At 37.9% G+C, this 12,242-nt stretch overlaps 1 protein-coding gene across 4 annotated transcripts in view; it reads left to right on the forward strand.

The window, feature by feature from the left end:
* fnbp1l (formin binding protein 1-like) overlaps window positions 1–12,242 on the forward strand; it is a 47,025-nt gene that overhangs the window by 23,092 nt on the left and 11,691 nt on the right. For all 4 annotated transcript variants that reach the window (XM_079897311.1, XM_079897313.1, XM_079897310.1 and 1 more), the window contains exons 2-6: window positions 3,811–3,926; window positions 7,368–7,418; window positions 10,124–10,271; window positions 10,359–10,421; window positions 12,002–12,106. In XM_079897311.1, coding sequence (XP_079753437.1) covers window positions 3,811–3,926; window positions 7,368–7,418; window positions 10,124–10,271; window positions 10,359–10,421; window positions 12,002–12,106 — 483 coding nt within the window. The remainder of the gene's footprint in view (window positions 1–3,810; window positions 3,927–7,367; window positions 7,419–10,123; window positions 10,272–10,358; window positions 10,422–12,001; window positions 12,107–12,242) is intronic.

A 12,242-nucleotide genomic window follows, 5' to 3' on the forward strand; every position in this document is an offset into this window, starting at 1 on the left:
CTAAGAAACGTGCCTGATTAGTTTGTTGTTGCTATGATTCTAAACCAGCCTGATTTACTCGGCTTCTTTATCACAAGCTAGTTTTCTAGTCATTCAGATGACTAGTTCATTTTGAAAATGTCCCTAGTATGTGGTTATGATTCATCTCAGTATATTTTTACCTTAACTGCTGTGTATGCGTGTGTGTTAAATGACACTTAAAGGCTGGCAGATGGTGGGGGGATACTGTTTTTCCACTTGAGTGAAGCATCAGCGTGCTGCTAAGGTGATTTCCTCGATTTCAGCATCGCCCGGCATTGAACCGACCGGACTGTGTGTAATACTCCCTCCCGGCCTGGAGAAACACCCACACACGTCTGCATTGTTTATGCAGCTCTCATCAGTTCTAGGGAGCTCATTTGGATTTAAACCTCCCACCCCATGTGATTTGATTGTCAGGTGCTGTCGTTGAATGGCTCGCTGTGTTTTGAAGATTCTGTCTAATGTCTGTCATGACATTTCTAGCCCAGAATAATCATTAACTACTGAAATTGTGTGCAAACAGAGCATGAGCGACGAGATTCCAGTTTTATCTTAATTGCACTTTATCGTCCCCACTGTCTCTCTCTCTCTCTCTCTCTCTCTCTATTCTTTCTTTCATTCTCTGATAAATTAGGGATGCAGTCGTTAGTTAAATAAGATGCTGTCAGTATAACAGAAACATCCAAGTCAGCTCAAAATACAAGCCACTGAACAGATGAGCTCAGTCAAGCCAATATTCTTGTATTGGCTTGACTGAAGTATTAAAGTGTTAGGTTGATTATTAGTGTTAGGGCTGGATTATATTTATGAGATGTTATCTGATTGTTGACCATATTAATTTTAGCAAAAAGATATATATTTTAATAAGGCGCACTTGTGTAACATCATTTGAAAGTGATTTCTTTTATATTTCTTTTTATTTGCATCAGACTATCTGAAACATAGTTGCCATAACTCATTGCTATGGTAGCGTCTCACTTTGCACGTCATTTGACTGACAGATTGGCATTCTGACACCACAAGCTTCATGCTTTCTAACCTTAAATCCACTGTTGCAATTATTCTGCTTATTGTATACAAAATACAAGAAGTTTATATATCATTAGTCCCATATTCATAATTGTGACCGCACAGTCTGTTTACAATGTCTACCACTGTATAAAATGATTGTAGTAATTGTTATATTGCAGTTACTAGTGATAAATGCACCTTTTTTTACATTTAAACCACTGAGAAACACTTTGCACACCCCTGTATACTTTGGATTGATTTTAATAACTTAAATATTCTTGAAGTGTCGGATCGGCACTCTGTATGGGCAGATACTCAATATTGGAATATTGAGTTTCTGACTCGGATTGGAGGTACAAAAAACTTGATCTGGAGCTGGACATGCCTAATTTGCATGTTAAATTGTAGATTTTAGTATATTATATTATACTATTAAAAAAGAGTATCAAATTTAATATCTGGCTTTACATTAACATCATTATTGGCTATTTTATATTGACCAGAATTTTAATATCCTGCATCCTCATCCTTATTGAACATTGATTCATACAGTAAATATTCTTAAATAATGCACATTCTTAGTTAGTGTTACCACTGACTCTGCTTGACCTTTCATTCATAGAGAAAACTCAGAGGTCAAGTAACTTTCTAGAAAACTCTGAAACAGTTTTTTGCGACTAATGTTTATCTCTGTGTACATTTTGTTAGGGTCAGTGTGTTAATGTGTCATTGCCGTCCTGTAGTGTATGTTCTTGGTGTCGTCAGGGATCTTTTGCTGGGTTCACTAATGGGTTTCACTGCTTTTCTCATCAGTCGTGTGTTCTATTCCTTATGACGTTCATCAGAAGTCCTCAGGGGAAGGCTGATTAAATGAGTTTGTAATCTGTGCTGTCCGTAAGGTGCTGTAATGGCGTTTGTTCATTGTTCTCCAGTGGAGGAAGTACGCTGGCGGCCTGTCAACTCCAGAACAAAGCTCTCCTCTTCTCCCTTGGCGGGAACGCATGTGGTGTAGTGGTTTAAGATCTGAGCTGGAATAGCTTGTAGGTTCGTAACCTGCTAGCTGTCTTAACCCCAGGTTGGACTGTGGACATAATCAGTCACATGTAATGTACCTTAAAATGTCATCATTCAGGTCATGATATTTGACCAGTGTTGAGAAGTCATGCATGTATGCATGTGTGCTTATTAAGAAATGATTTATATTACATCATGGTTTGTTTGATATTAGATGTTTTGGTTTTGTGATCAAGTCTTTGAAGCTGCATTACTGCGTCTCTCGTCTCCTGGTGAACAGTGGATATACTGTCTTGTGCCTCCTGTGAACAGACTGGCTCTGCCTCGGGCTAATTCACAGCTTGTCTGTCTCTCTCTACTTCTCAGAGATCATCATCATCATCATCATCATAAAGCCTCGTCTGACCCATGACAGACTGAGACTATACAGCTTGTGGCGGCATTCACATTCAGTTCATAAAGACAGGTCTTCAGTCTGAGACCTCACCGGGCTCCAGACTTCAACTGCAATGGTCACATTTGTGACAAAAAATGAAGAAAATAAGTAAATAATAAAGAAATAGTTTTAATAAATAATTATTATATGTAATTATATAACTAAATTATAAGTACATAATAAAAAAAAATGCATTAAAATTTTTCTTTTTTTTAAATTTAACATACATTTTTTATATAATATATACATTTTTACAGAATTTTTAAAACATTTTAAGTGATTGTGATCCCTCTATAACAAAAAAGTTATTTAGCTACTCAGTGTTTCATTTTAGGTGCTTCTTGTTCTCGCTCTCAGTCTGGCTACATCTGAGACTTTACCATAAATAGTCCTACAATGTAAAGCTGTAGATGTCACTTACTCCTCCGTAGAGTTGTTTTTTGCTCAGGACCCAGATGGACTGTTTGGATCCACCGTGTCTGTGCTGTCGTGTTGGTGGTGAGGAATGTGATGTAACAGTCTTTTCAGCTCATCCGATTCTTCATCCAAGCTGGCTGTATGTATGAAGAAGGCGGATATCTTTCAGCATGTCTGAAATAACAGATAAAAGCAGTGAGATTTTGTGAAGCAGGCTGGTACCTACATTTACAACCCAGTATATGTTTCTATGGGCGGCTGAGTGGGTTGCGCTGTTGCCTCACAGCAGGAAGGTCCCCGGTTTGAGCCCCATCTGAGCCAGGAGTCCTTTCTTTGTCAATGTGGATTTCCTCTGGGTGCTTTGGTTTCACCCACAATCCAAAAAACATGCAGTATATGTGAATTGGAGATGCTAAATTGTCCATAGTTCTGAGTGCGTGTGTGTTTGGGAAGGGTTGCGGAAAGACCTGGTGACCTGCCCTGGAAAATCATCACCAAGAAAATTCATGGACTGTCTCTCGCGTATGGCAAGAGATGGCCCGTAGAATCACCAAGAGTTGGATACGACTGAAATGGTTAATGAAGGAATATGTTTTTTATAGCAGGATACATAACTGCAGAGGAGTATTTCCCAAAACTTTGACTTGACTTTAAATGTGCCTTATAAGAGAAGAGTGATTTTCATCTTGACTTGGTTGAAAATGAGTTCAAAGCAATGAAACAATCCTTGTTTGTTATGTGGATGTTTATTTAGCATTGATTTATATTCTGCACTCACCCTGCAAATGTTTAATATTCTTCAAACAAGTCCTTCCATATTCATGTTTCCTGTCTGGCACCAGCAGCCCAGTGACAGATCAAACTCCCTCTCACTGGACCTCTCTCTCTTTTCCGCTTTCTTCCTTGATCAGGACCAGTTCGAGAATCTCGACAAACACACGCAGTGGGGAATCGACTTCCTAGAGCGCTATGCAAAGTTCGTCAAGGAGCGTCTGGAGATCGAGCAGGTCTATGCAAAGCAGCTACGGTGAGCATCTAATAGGGGTTTTATTGTGTTAATAAAACATGAAATAAATAGGCTAATAAAAAGTTAATGATTTAATTGAGTGGTACTGAAGCACTGATTAAGATTTAATCTTTGTTGCCATGTTTCGAGAGGTGCACACAACTAGGCTACATACTTATAGAATCATCTGGGTTAATTTCTTGAACAACTAGCTGACTAATTGGTCACAAGGAAGCCCTGTATAGTATGATGATGAATTTGGTTGACTAGTCAATTAATAGTGACCAATCCCTGAAGTTTACAGGTATTGCAACAATCTATTAACAATTTCTTACCCTTAATCTGTGATTATCATAAAAAACTGCTTGCTCATTGAAATCACACACAAAGTTCAGTTTGTTATTTAAAATTGCACATTAAAACCAAAAAATATTCGACTAATCATTGCGTTCTGCCCGAATGTAATAATAGGATGGTCTTACCTGCCTGACAATGTATGTATTTCCATATCGCACGTCATCAGCACGTTCCATGAGGCTATGCAGAGTTGTGGACAGAAAGTCACAGAGCGCAGCAAACAAACAGCAGCCGCCTTTTAAAGTTTCCCCTAAACCAAAACAACAAGCTTATGCTGCGTTCACTCTATAACCACCATAATTAAGAGATGGCCACCCATGACTTTCTTCTCGGAGCGGTGCACGTCCTGAGACTCGGATTTATGCTTTTTTATTTCAACACTATCAACGCCGAAATAAATCTGCAGCAGTCAGGTGGTACAAGTCAGCGCTCTTTAAGTTGTTTACGTTCATTATTATTGTCATGTTATTTGCTTTGAGACATGAGGTAATGTAATGCCGTCTCTCGACGCTTTGCAGACTATGCTCTGGCTGTGCGGAGTGTTCATGTGTTTTGGAGGAGGCGTGGCTTTGGAGATGCTCTGAAGGGAGGGTGGGATCTTATGATTTCAAAGCTAGCTTGCTACTGCTAGCTGCTCTAAAATTGCCCACCTTACCTTTAAGTAAATTAATGTTATTGCTAGTAAGAACAAAAACATAATATACAGTAGTTCATCAGCCTAACTGTACATTTTGAACCACTTTTTGCACATTATTATAGTGTTCAACTGGTGTGCAATCTCAGGTGTTTTTTACGTTGGAACAATCCGTTTTATAATAGGGCTTTAATTGTCCTAATGAGCACATCTGCCTTGACCCATGTTATTGATTTTTTTTTTTTTTCCCCTCCATCATTCCCTTATGTGGTAATATTGCTTTTTGCCTTGGGATTCAGCGTGAGGGTGAGAGACACATCGGGTCAAAAATCCCTGCAGGCTCCAAGTTGTAAGATTTGATATGAGATCAAACTGAGAATGAGAGACACGCTGTGTTTTCGCCAAAGGGACACGCATTGACTGCAGCTGGGGCCTTCTCTCCTCTCCTATCCTCACCTCTCCTCTCCCGGGATGTCTTGGTCCCTGTGGACGTTTTGCTGTTGCCTGGATACGGTTATAGAGTCGCTTCTCTTCCCCCCTCTCAAATCTCATTGTAGGTTCTAGTGTAGTACCACATTCATTCTACCTGACAGGTCCCACAATGCTCTCTAAAACCCCCGCTGAGACGCGGACCGTCACACATGGCAACACCATGACGGTTTTCTCTCTCAAGGATTTCCGTAGTGAGGGGTGAATGGAGCCAAAGAACATTACCCTTGTTTGATTTTTAATGTCATTTATTAGTAAAAAAATAATAATTAATAATCAAATAATAATTAAACTATAATAATAATAATAATCTGTTTCCATATATACAATCAAAACAAATAATATATTTAGAATTAATATAGAATAAATATATTCTTATAAATATTTATATATTTATTACATATTTATTACAAATGCAATCATTCATTGCAATTAATCTGTTAATCTAATAGCCAGATTAACAGATTAATTCAATTAATATGTTTATCTAATAGCCAGATTAACAAAACCTTTTTTTAATGCAATATACCATTGTGTGCATTCACCATAATATAAAATTATTAATACAATGAGCATGTTTACATGCACACCAATACGCTGATAACTACAAAAAAATCAGCTTTATCGGTTTACATGCAAATCAACAACCTGGAGATGCAAGTAGACCATGTTTACAAGACTATTAAAAAACAGGTTATTCCCCGGTTGTGACGTCAAAATGTAAGCATCATGTGTTTCACTGAGAGTATTATATTTATTATGCAAGTTGTGATTTTAAATAAGCTAAAGAATTACAAAACCCCAGAGTATTTCACGATTTCAGTGGGAAACTTTGACTCATTCTCCTCTCATATTTGAACTGTACTACCTGTCCTTTGGCTGCATTAGATGAGAACACATTTTATATACATTTCTTGGGTCAAGAAAAAGTCTGAGTTTGCGATATTTCTCCTCCCCTACCACAAAACACTTACTGGATGTGCTTAAATCTGCTGTATAAGGATGCTTTCCTGTCACACATATCACACATGCGCACTTCAATAAGCTGGCAGAACACAGGTTAAGATGTTTACATGCTGGGCGAAATCGGGGTTAGGGGCAGAAATCTAGCTGTGTCGATCAGTTTATTCTTAAGCCGTTCATGACCTTATGCTGTTAAAGGAAAACGGTTTAACGCGTTTACGTGCCCTCACTCATTATTGGCTTATTAAGCATAATCGGTTTAAGAACACGCATGTAAATGCACTCATTGACAAAAAAAAAAATTGGACTGTATTCCCACCTCTACTATTTATTGTCTGTTAAAAAAGGGTTTTAACATTACACTTTGAAGTGCACATAACATACAGTATGTTTCTTTTCACATCAAAACAAGTAACTCTTTGTTGATTATCAGTTTGATGCTTGTGTTTTTGCTGCATCTGAAAAAGGATGCTGAGGCACTTGAGTGCACACAACCTATCATAACCAGACTAAAAGAGAAGGGAAGTGAGTTTTTGTTTGATCTGTTTCATGAAGTGGATTTGAGGAAGCTTTAATAAAGGAAGTGCCAAACATCATTAATTCAGCTCGATGGGGGTCTGGGTTGTCTTCCTCCCTGAGCACACTCAACGGACCCCCCACACCATCCCCCATTCCATGCCGGAGCACAGCAGTAGAGCTTCTCTCTAGAGCTCCCGCTGAAGATTCGTTTCTGTGTTCATTCCCTTGAGTTTATATTGCGTGGGACGGGGGGAGAAGGAAGACAGATTAGCATACCATCACTTGTTTTGCCTGTTTACCGTGGCCTACTTTAATTCTCTGATGCATAAAGTAAACACACTAGACAGACTCCTTGTTCTCTTCATGGTTGTGTGAATAACTTTAGTTTTGATGTTAAGGGATATTCTAATCCCCAATGAGTGCCTTTTGTTTGATCTCTATTCAGAACATGAGCAGTTTTTCTCTGAGAGTTCTAAAAAGTTCTTTTTGTTGCCCAACAGGAGTCTGGTTAAGAAATATTGCCCCAAGCGCTCCAAAGAGGATGAGCCCAGGTGAGTCAAATTGCAAACATTTGCTTGCTCCAAAGATTTTTAAGTGGTTATTTTGACTGCTATTTATGTTTTTAATGGCAGCTAACAAAAACATGATTTGGATATAGCATATAATAGGCTGTTACATGTATCTTTAGAATGCTTGATTCTGATTGGTCAGTCCAGGCATTATCTTGGTCAAATATTCAAACTGTTTAATTGATCGTTGTCCCGAGAACAAGACTGATTTCCTACTTAGCTAGGCTAGTCTCGTGTCTCTCATATCATTCTGAAGTCTCTTTCCTCATAGATAGTCAATATCTGTCTAAAACTAATACAAATATTATTGTTAATTGAATACAATAAAATATAAATAGTATATGAAAAAACTGGAAATAATAACTAAAACTGAAAGACAAAATAAATTAAACCCACATGGTAAAAACAAAACAAAAAAACTCAAAGGTCCCATGGCATGAAAATTTTAACATTAATATAAGTTCCCCTAGCCTGCCTATGGTCCCCCAGTGGCTAGAAATGGCGATAGGTGTAAACCAAGCCCTGGGTATCCTGCTTCACCTTTGAGAAAATGAAAGCTCAGATGGGCCAATCTGGAATCTTCCCTATATGTCGTCATACAGGGAAAGGTTACCTCCCCTTTCTCTGCTTTGCCCACCCAGAGAATTTGGCCCGCCCATGAGAAAATGAGCTACGACCGTGCGAGCGCGATATTGTTTTTTCCTCGAGAGACATTATGGCTTGCAAACAAGCGAACCATGGCAGTTGCTCAGTGTTTGGCTGTACAAATGAACATCAGGAGTAAATCATGGGTTATGTGTAATATGACTTCAATATACGTGGACAACTTTGCCATTAAAAATGAGTCAGAGTACAGTCTTCTCTAAACTACAAAGATTACTGATGTAGATGCTAATATAGCTTTAGAACGATAGCAAATCAGAGCAACATGAAAAGCCAACAACGTAGGCTAGCATTAGCTACATGATAATAACTGTAACAGCATGCATAAACAGACCAACTAAAGTACCGTATCCAGACACAATATTTTAAACTAACCATTCGGAGACGTCCTGCTGTAGCCGCTGAGTTGCAACTTCTTCAGGTGCTTCTCCAAACCGGAATGCTTGAACGTCTGTGTGTCTACGAGCCATTGCGATACATCCACTCACTGTAAACATTAGCGCATGGTACCATGGCTGCAAGCTGGTCAAGGCCACACCCCCACCCTCCGCCTTGCCCCGCCTCTCGCTCTTCCTCATTAGCATTTAAAGCTACAGACACAGAAATGGCACGTCCTAAGGAAAGCTCATTGTGGGACTGGCTCATAGTGGCTGTAATTCTGCACCAAGGCTGAATTTCGGGAAAGAGACTTAAGATACAGTATTAGGGGACCACTAAGGCCTATATAAAAGCATCCAAAAAGCAGCATGTCATAAGGACCTTTAAAATTATAACTAAACAAATAAAACTAAAAGCTAATTCAAATATTAATAAAAAAATATTTTAGTATTGAGTAATACTAAAATTCGATATTCTAACACACTCAAACTGTTAGATATATTCATTACCGTTGGATTCAATGACAGAATGAAATTGTTTCACTACAACATTTTATACATTCTTACTTTTAGCTCATGGCATTATTTCACTGTACATTTTGGCTGTAGTTGCTTTCCTAACCAGCATGTTTCTACCCTGTTGGCTCTAGATTACGGTTGAAAGCAGAAACGGGGGAGTATACGATGGGTGTCAGCTCGAGTCCCTCCCATATCCCGTAATGAATTCCATTAGATAGGCATAATTTCTCCCAGCCTGTGTTTTTGTCCCAGGACATTCCTCATGTAGTGTACAGACAGCCCGCTTATTAGAACTCAACCCTGGAGGTGGGGGGGACATTTGCTTTGGACAAAAACATCTCCGTCCAGCCCTCGCAATACACACGCATCCCTAAAGAGGAGAGACGAACATCTTTTTGTGTGTTTGTAAAGGGGGATTTTTAATATAGTGAGCTAGTCATGCCTTACAGGCTGGCCCTTAGTCAATATCAACATACAGATAGACTAGAGACTTCCGGCCCCCAGGGGCCATGGCAGCAACCTGAGGAGAAGCTGTGTGCGACTGCTGATAAAAGCAATTCATTTTTAATGAGGGCATTGAATGTCCAAGAAATTGTCCCATATCAGAGCGTAAACCTTTAGTTCAGATGCAAGAGGTTCAAAAGTTCTACAAATACACATTAAGGTCTTTTAAAGTTTTCTAATATATCTAAATGTGATGGCAGTGGGTTTTACACTGACAATTCAATTGTGTCTATGTCAGCATTATATTAGCTACCCTGCTTTGGTCTTTGAAAAAAAAAAAAAACATATCAGTTGACGTCTAATGCCTATATTCATTTTGTCATTTTAACAAATCAAAATAAGCTTGCAAAATTTGATTTGTTTTAATGGCAAAATTTGATTTATTAAATTGAACTGGATATTTTTGTCAAATATCAAATTGAAAGATCATATAGTTTATATTGCAGTGCTGTAAGTATCATGTCTTTCTATTTTTTTTTTGTCTCTAAAACAATTTAATAAGTAAAAAAGTCAATAATATTTTGATTTTGCCATGGAAATAATCATTGATGCTGATATGGAACTAAAAATAAATGAACAAGATTATATGTAGTATTTTTTTCATTGTATATTTTCCTCCGGCAGGTTCACATCCTGTCTGTCATTCTACTCCATACTGAACGAGCTGAATGACTACGCAGGTCAGCGAGAGGTCGTTGCCGAGGAGATGGGGCACAAAGTGTATGGGGAGCTGATGAGGTACTCACAGGACCTGAAGGCTGAGAGGAAACATGTGAGTGCCAAATACATACACCTGAGACACTGGTGCAGTTCAAGACAAGTTGTATTCAAACATTTGTTTGTTGTGTCTGATCAACAGCATCTCCAGGAGGGACGGAAGACCCAACAGTATCTAGACCAGTGCTGGAAACACATGGACAATGTAAGTAATGTACTGGTACTGGTACTGGTACTGGTTCAAAAAGAAATCAGTAGTGCTGCTGAGTACACAATCTGGACTTATGTGCAGTCTGTATGATAGGCTTATGTTATGTATATGCCCATACATCCTTGTTAATCAGGCATTTTTGTTTAATTTAATGTTTATTTGACTGCTTGATACTACTACAGAGACATCAAAACATGTTTATGTAATTTATCTTTATTTTTTAGTTATTTGTTGTAATTTAATTAGTGACTTTACTTTTAATAAATAATTATAATAATTATTTGAAATTATTCTTTTTTTTAAAAATGCAGTGTTTACATAAATATTTAGAGACAATTTTTACAAAGTTTTATTATTCAATGGCATGTTTTTTTTTTTTTTGTACATTGGAAATAGGTAGCAAGAAGCATGAAATTTCACTTGCATGGGTATCAACCACAGAAAGTTTGGAATAGCATCTGTTATCAGCTATTGTAGTTTTCATTAATATTTTGAATTAACTTTGATTTTCTTATTTTCAGTTTTCCTTTTCTCAATTTAATTTGATGTGCTTTTTGTCGTTTTTGTTAGCTGTTTTTTAAATACAATTTAAAAGAAAGGAGAACTTTTTTTAGTTTTAATTTATCTTTGTTTTAGTTTGAGTAATTTTAATACTTAAACTTATTTTATTCCAGTTAGTTGCCATTTCTAATTTTCTTTGTAGTTGTTCTTCTAATATCTATATTATATTTTATTTCAGCTTTATTTCAATGAACAATTAATTGCTTTTCCATTTGACTGTGCTACTTTTCCATTGTTTTCCAATGTGAACGTGCACTAGACGGACATCTTTAACTGTGCGCTTTTTTCAGTCTACTGATTGAATTCAAGGTACTGGTATCAAACACAGAGAGTTTGGAATAGCATCAGCCCTATTTAAGATTGATTGTGTTTGTACTGCTAGTTGCACAGTTGTGTTTGTGTCTGAGTGCAAGTGACCGATTCACAACCTCTCCTCCAGCTGTGACCTGGGCTCCAGATTTATACAGATCCAGATGACTGTGTGTTTATATGCAAGTATAAAACAGAAGAAGTGACAAAGGCTGTTGGCAGTGCACAAATGGAAACCTTCCTGCGCCGCATTCATCTTCTCAAGCTCTTTCTTTCCATTCTCCCTCTCGCTCCAATTGATACCCTGCACTGCATTCCTGCATCCTGTACGTTTCCTGTCTGTCAGTGCGTCTCATAGAGTATTTTGCAGCTTTTAGGTTGCTGCAGCTTAAGGCCAGCAACAGCTGAATCTGGCATTGAGAATGACCATGTCGTAATAACATAGGTATTCCTCTTTCTTGCACTGTCACGAAATGAAACACAGATGCTCTGGAAGCAGTTACACAAATTTCATTATCACTCTCAGTACTGTTTTGGATGTTTGTTTTTAAGATTATCTGTATTTATGTTGCTACTAGATCAAATCCTGACAGTTTTTATGCAGGAAGGATTGCTAATGCTCACATAGCAGTGCAGGAAATGTTTCACGCCTGTTTTGAGAGCCCATCAACTTGTGTGTCTCCTTTTCCGTATGGATTTCACAGAGTAAAAAGAAGTTTGAACGGGAATGCAGAGAGGCAGAAAAATCACAAATGATCTACGACAGGCTAGACAATGACATCAACGCCACAAAGTCAGAGGTGGAAAAGGTAGTTTCTGTGATCCTGATATACTCTACATAAATTCTTATAATTATTGACTGAACGTTGTCTGAACCATTTTGTAAAAACATTGTAAAATAGCACTTGAATGCAGTTTCTGGCCTAAGACTGGAAGTCGTCCTGA

Source organism: Squalius cephalus (genome assembly GCF_949319135.1).
Source record: "Squalius cephalus genome assembly, chromosome: 16".
In the NCBI taxonomy this organism is placed as follows: domain Eukaryota; kingdom Metazoa; phylum Chordata; class Actinopteri; order Cypriniformes; family Leuciscidae; genus Squalius; species Squalius cephalus.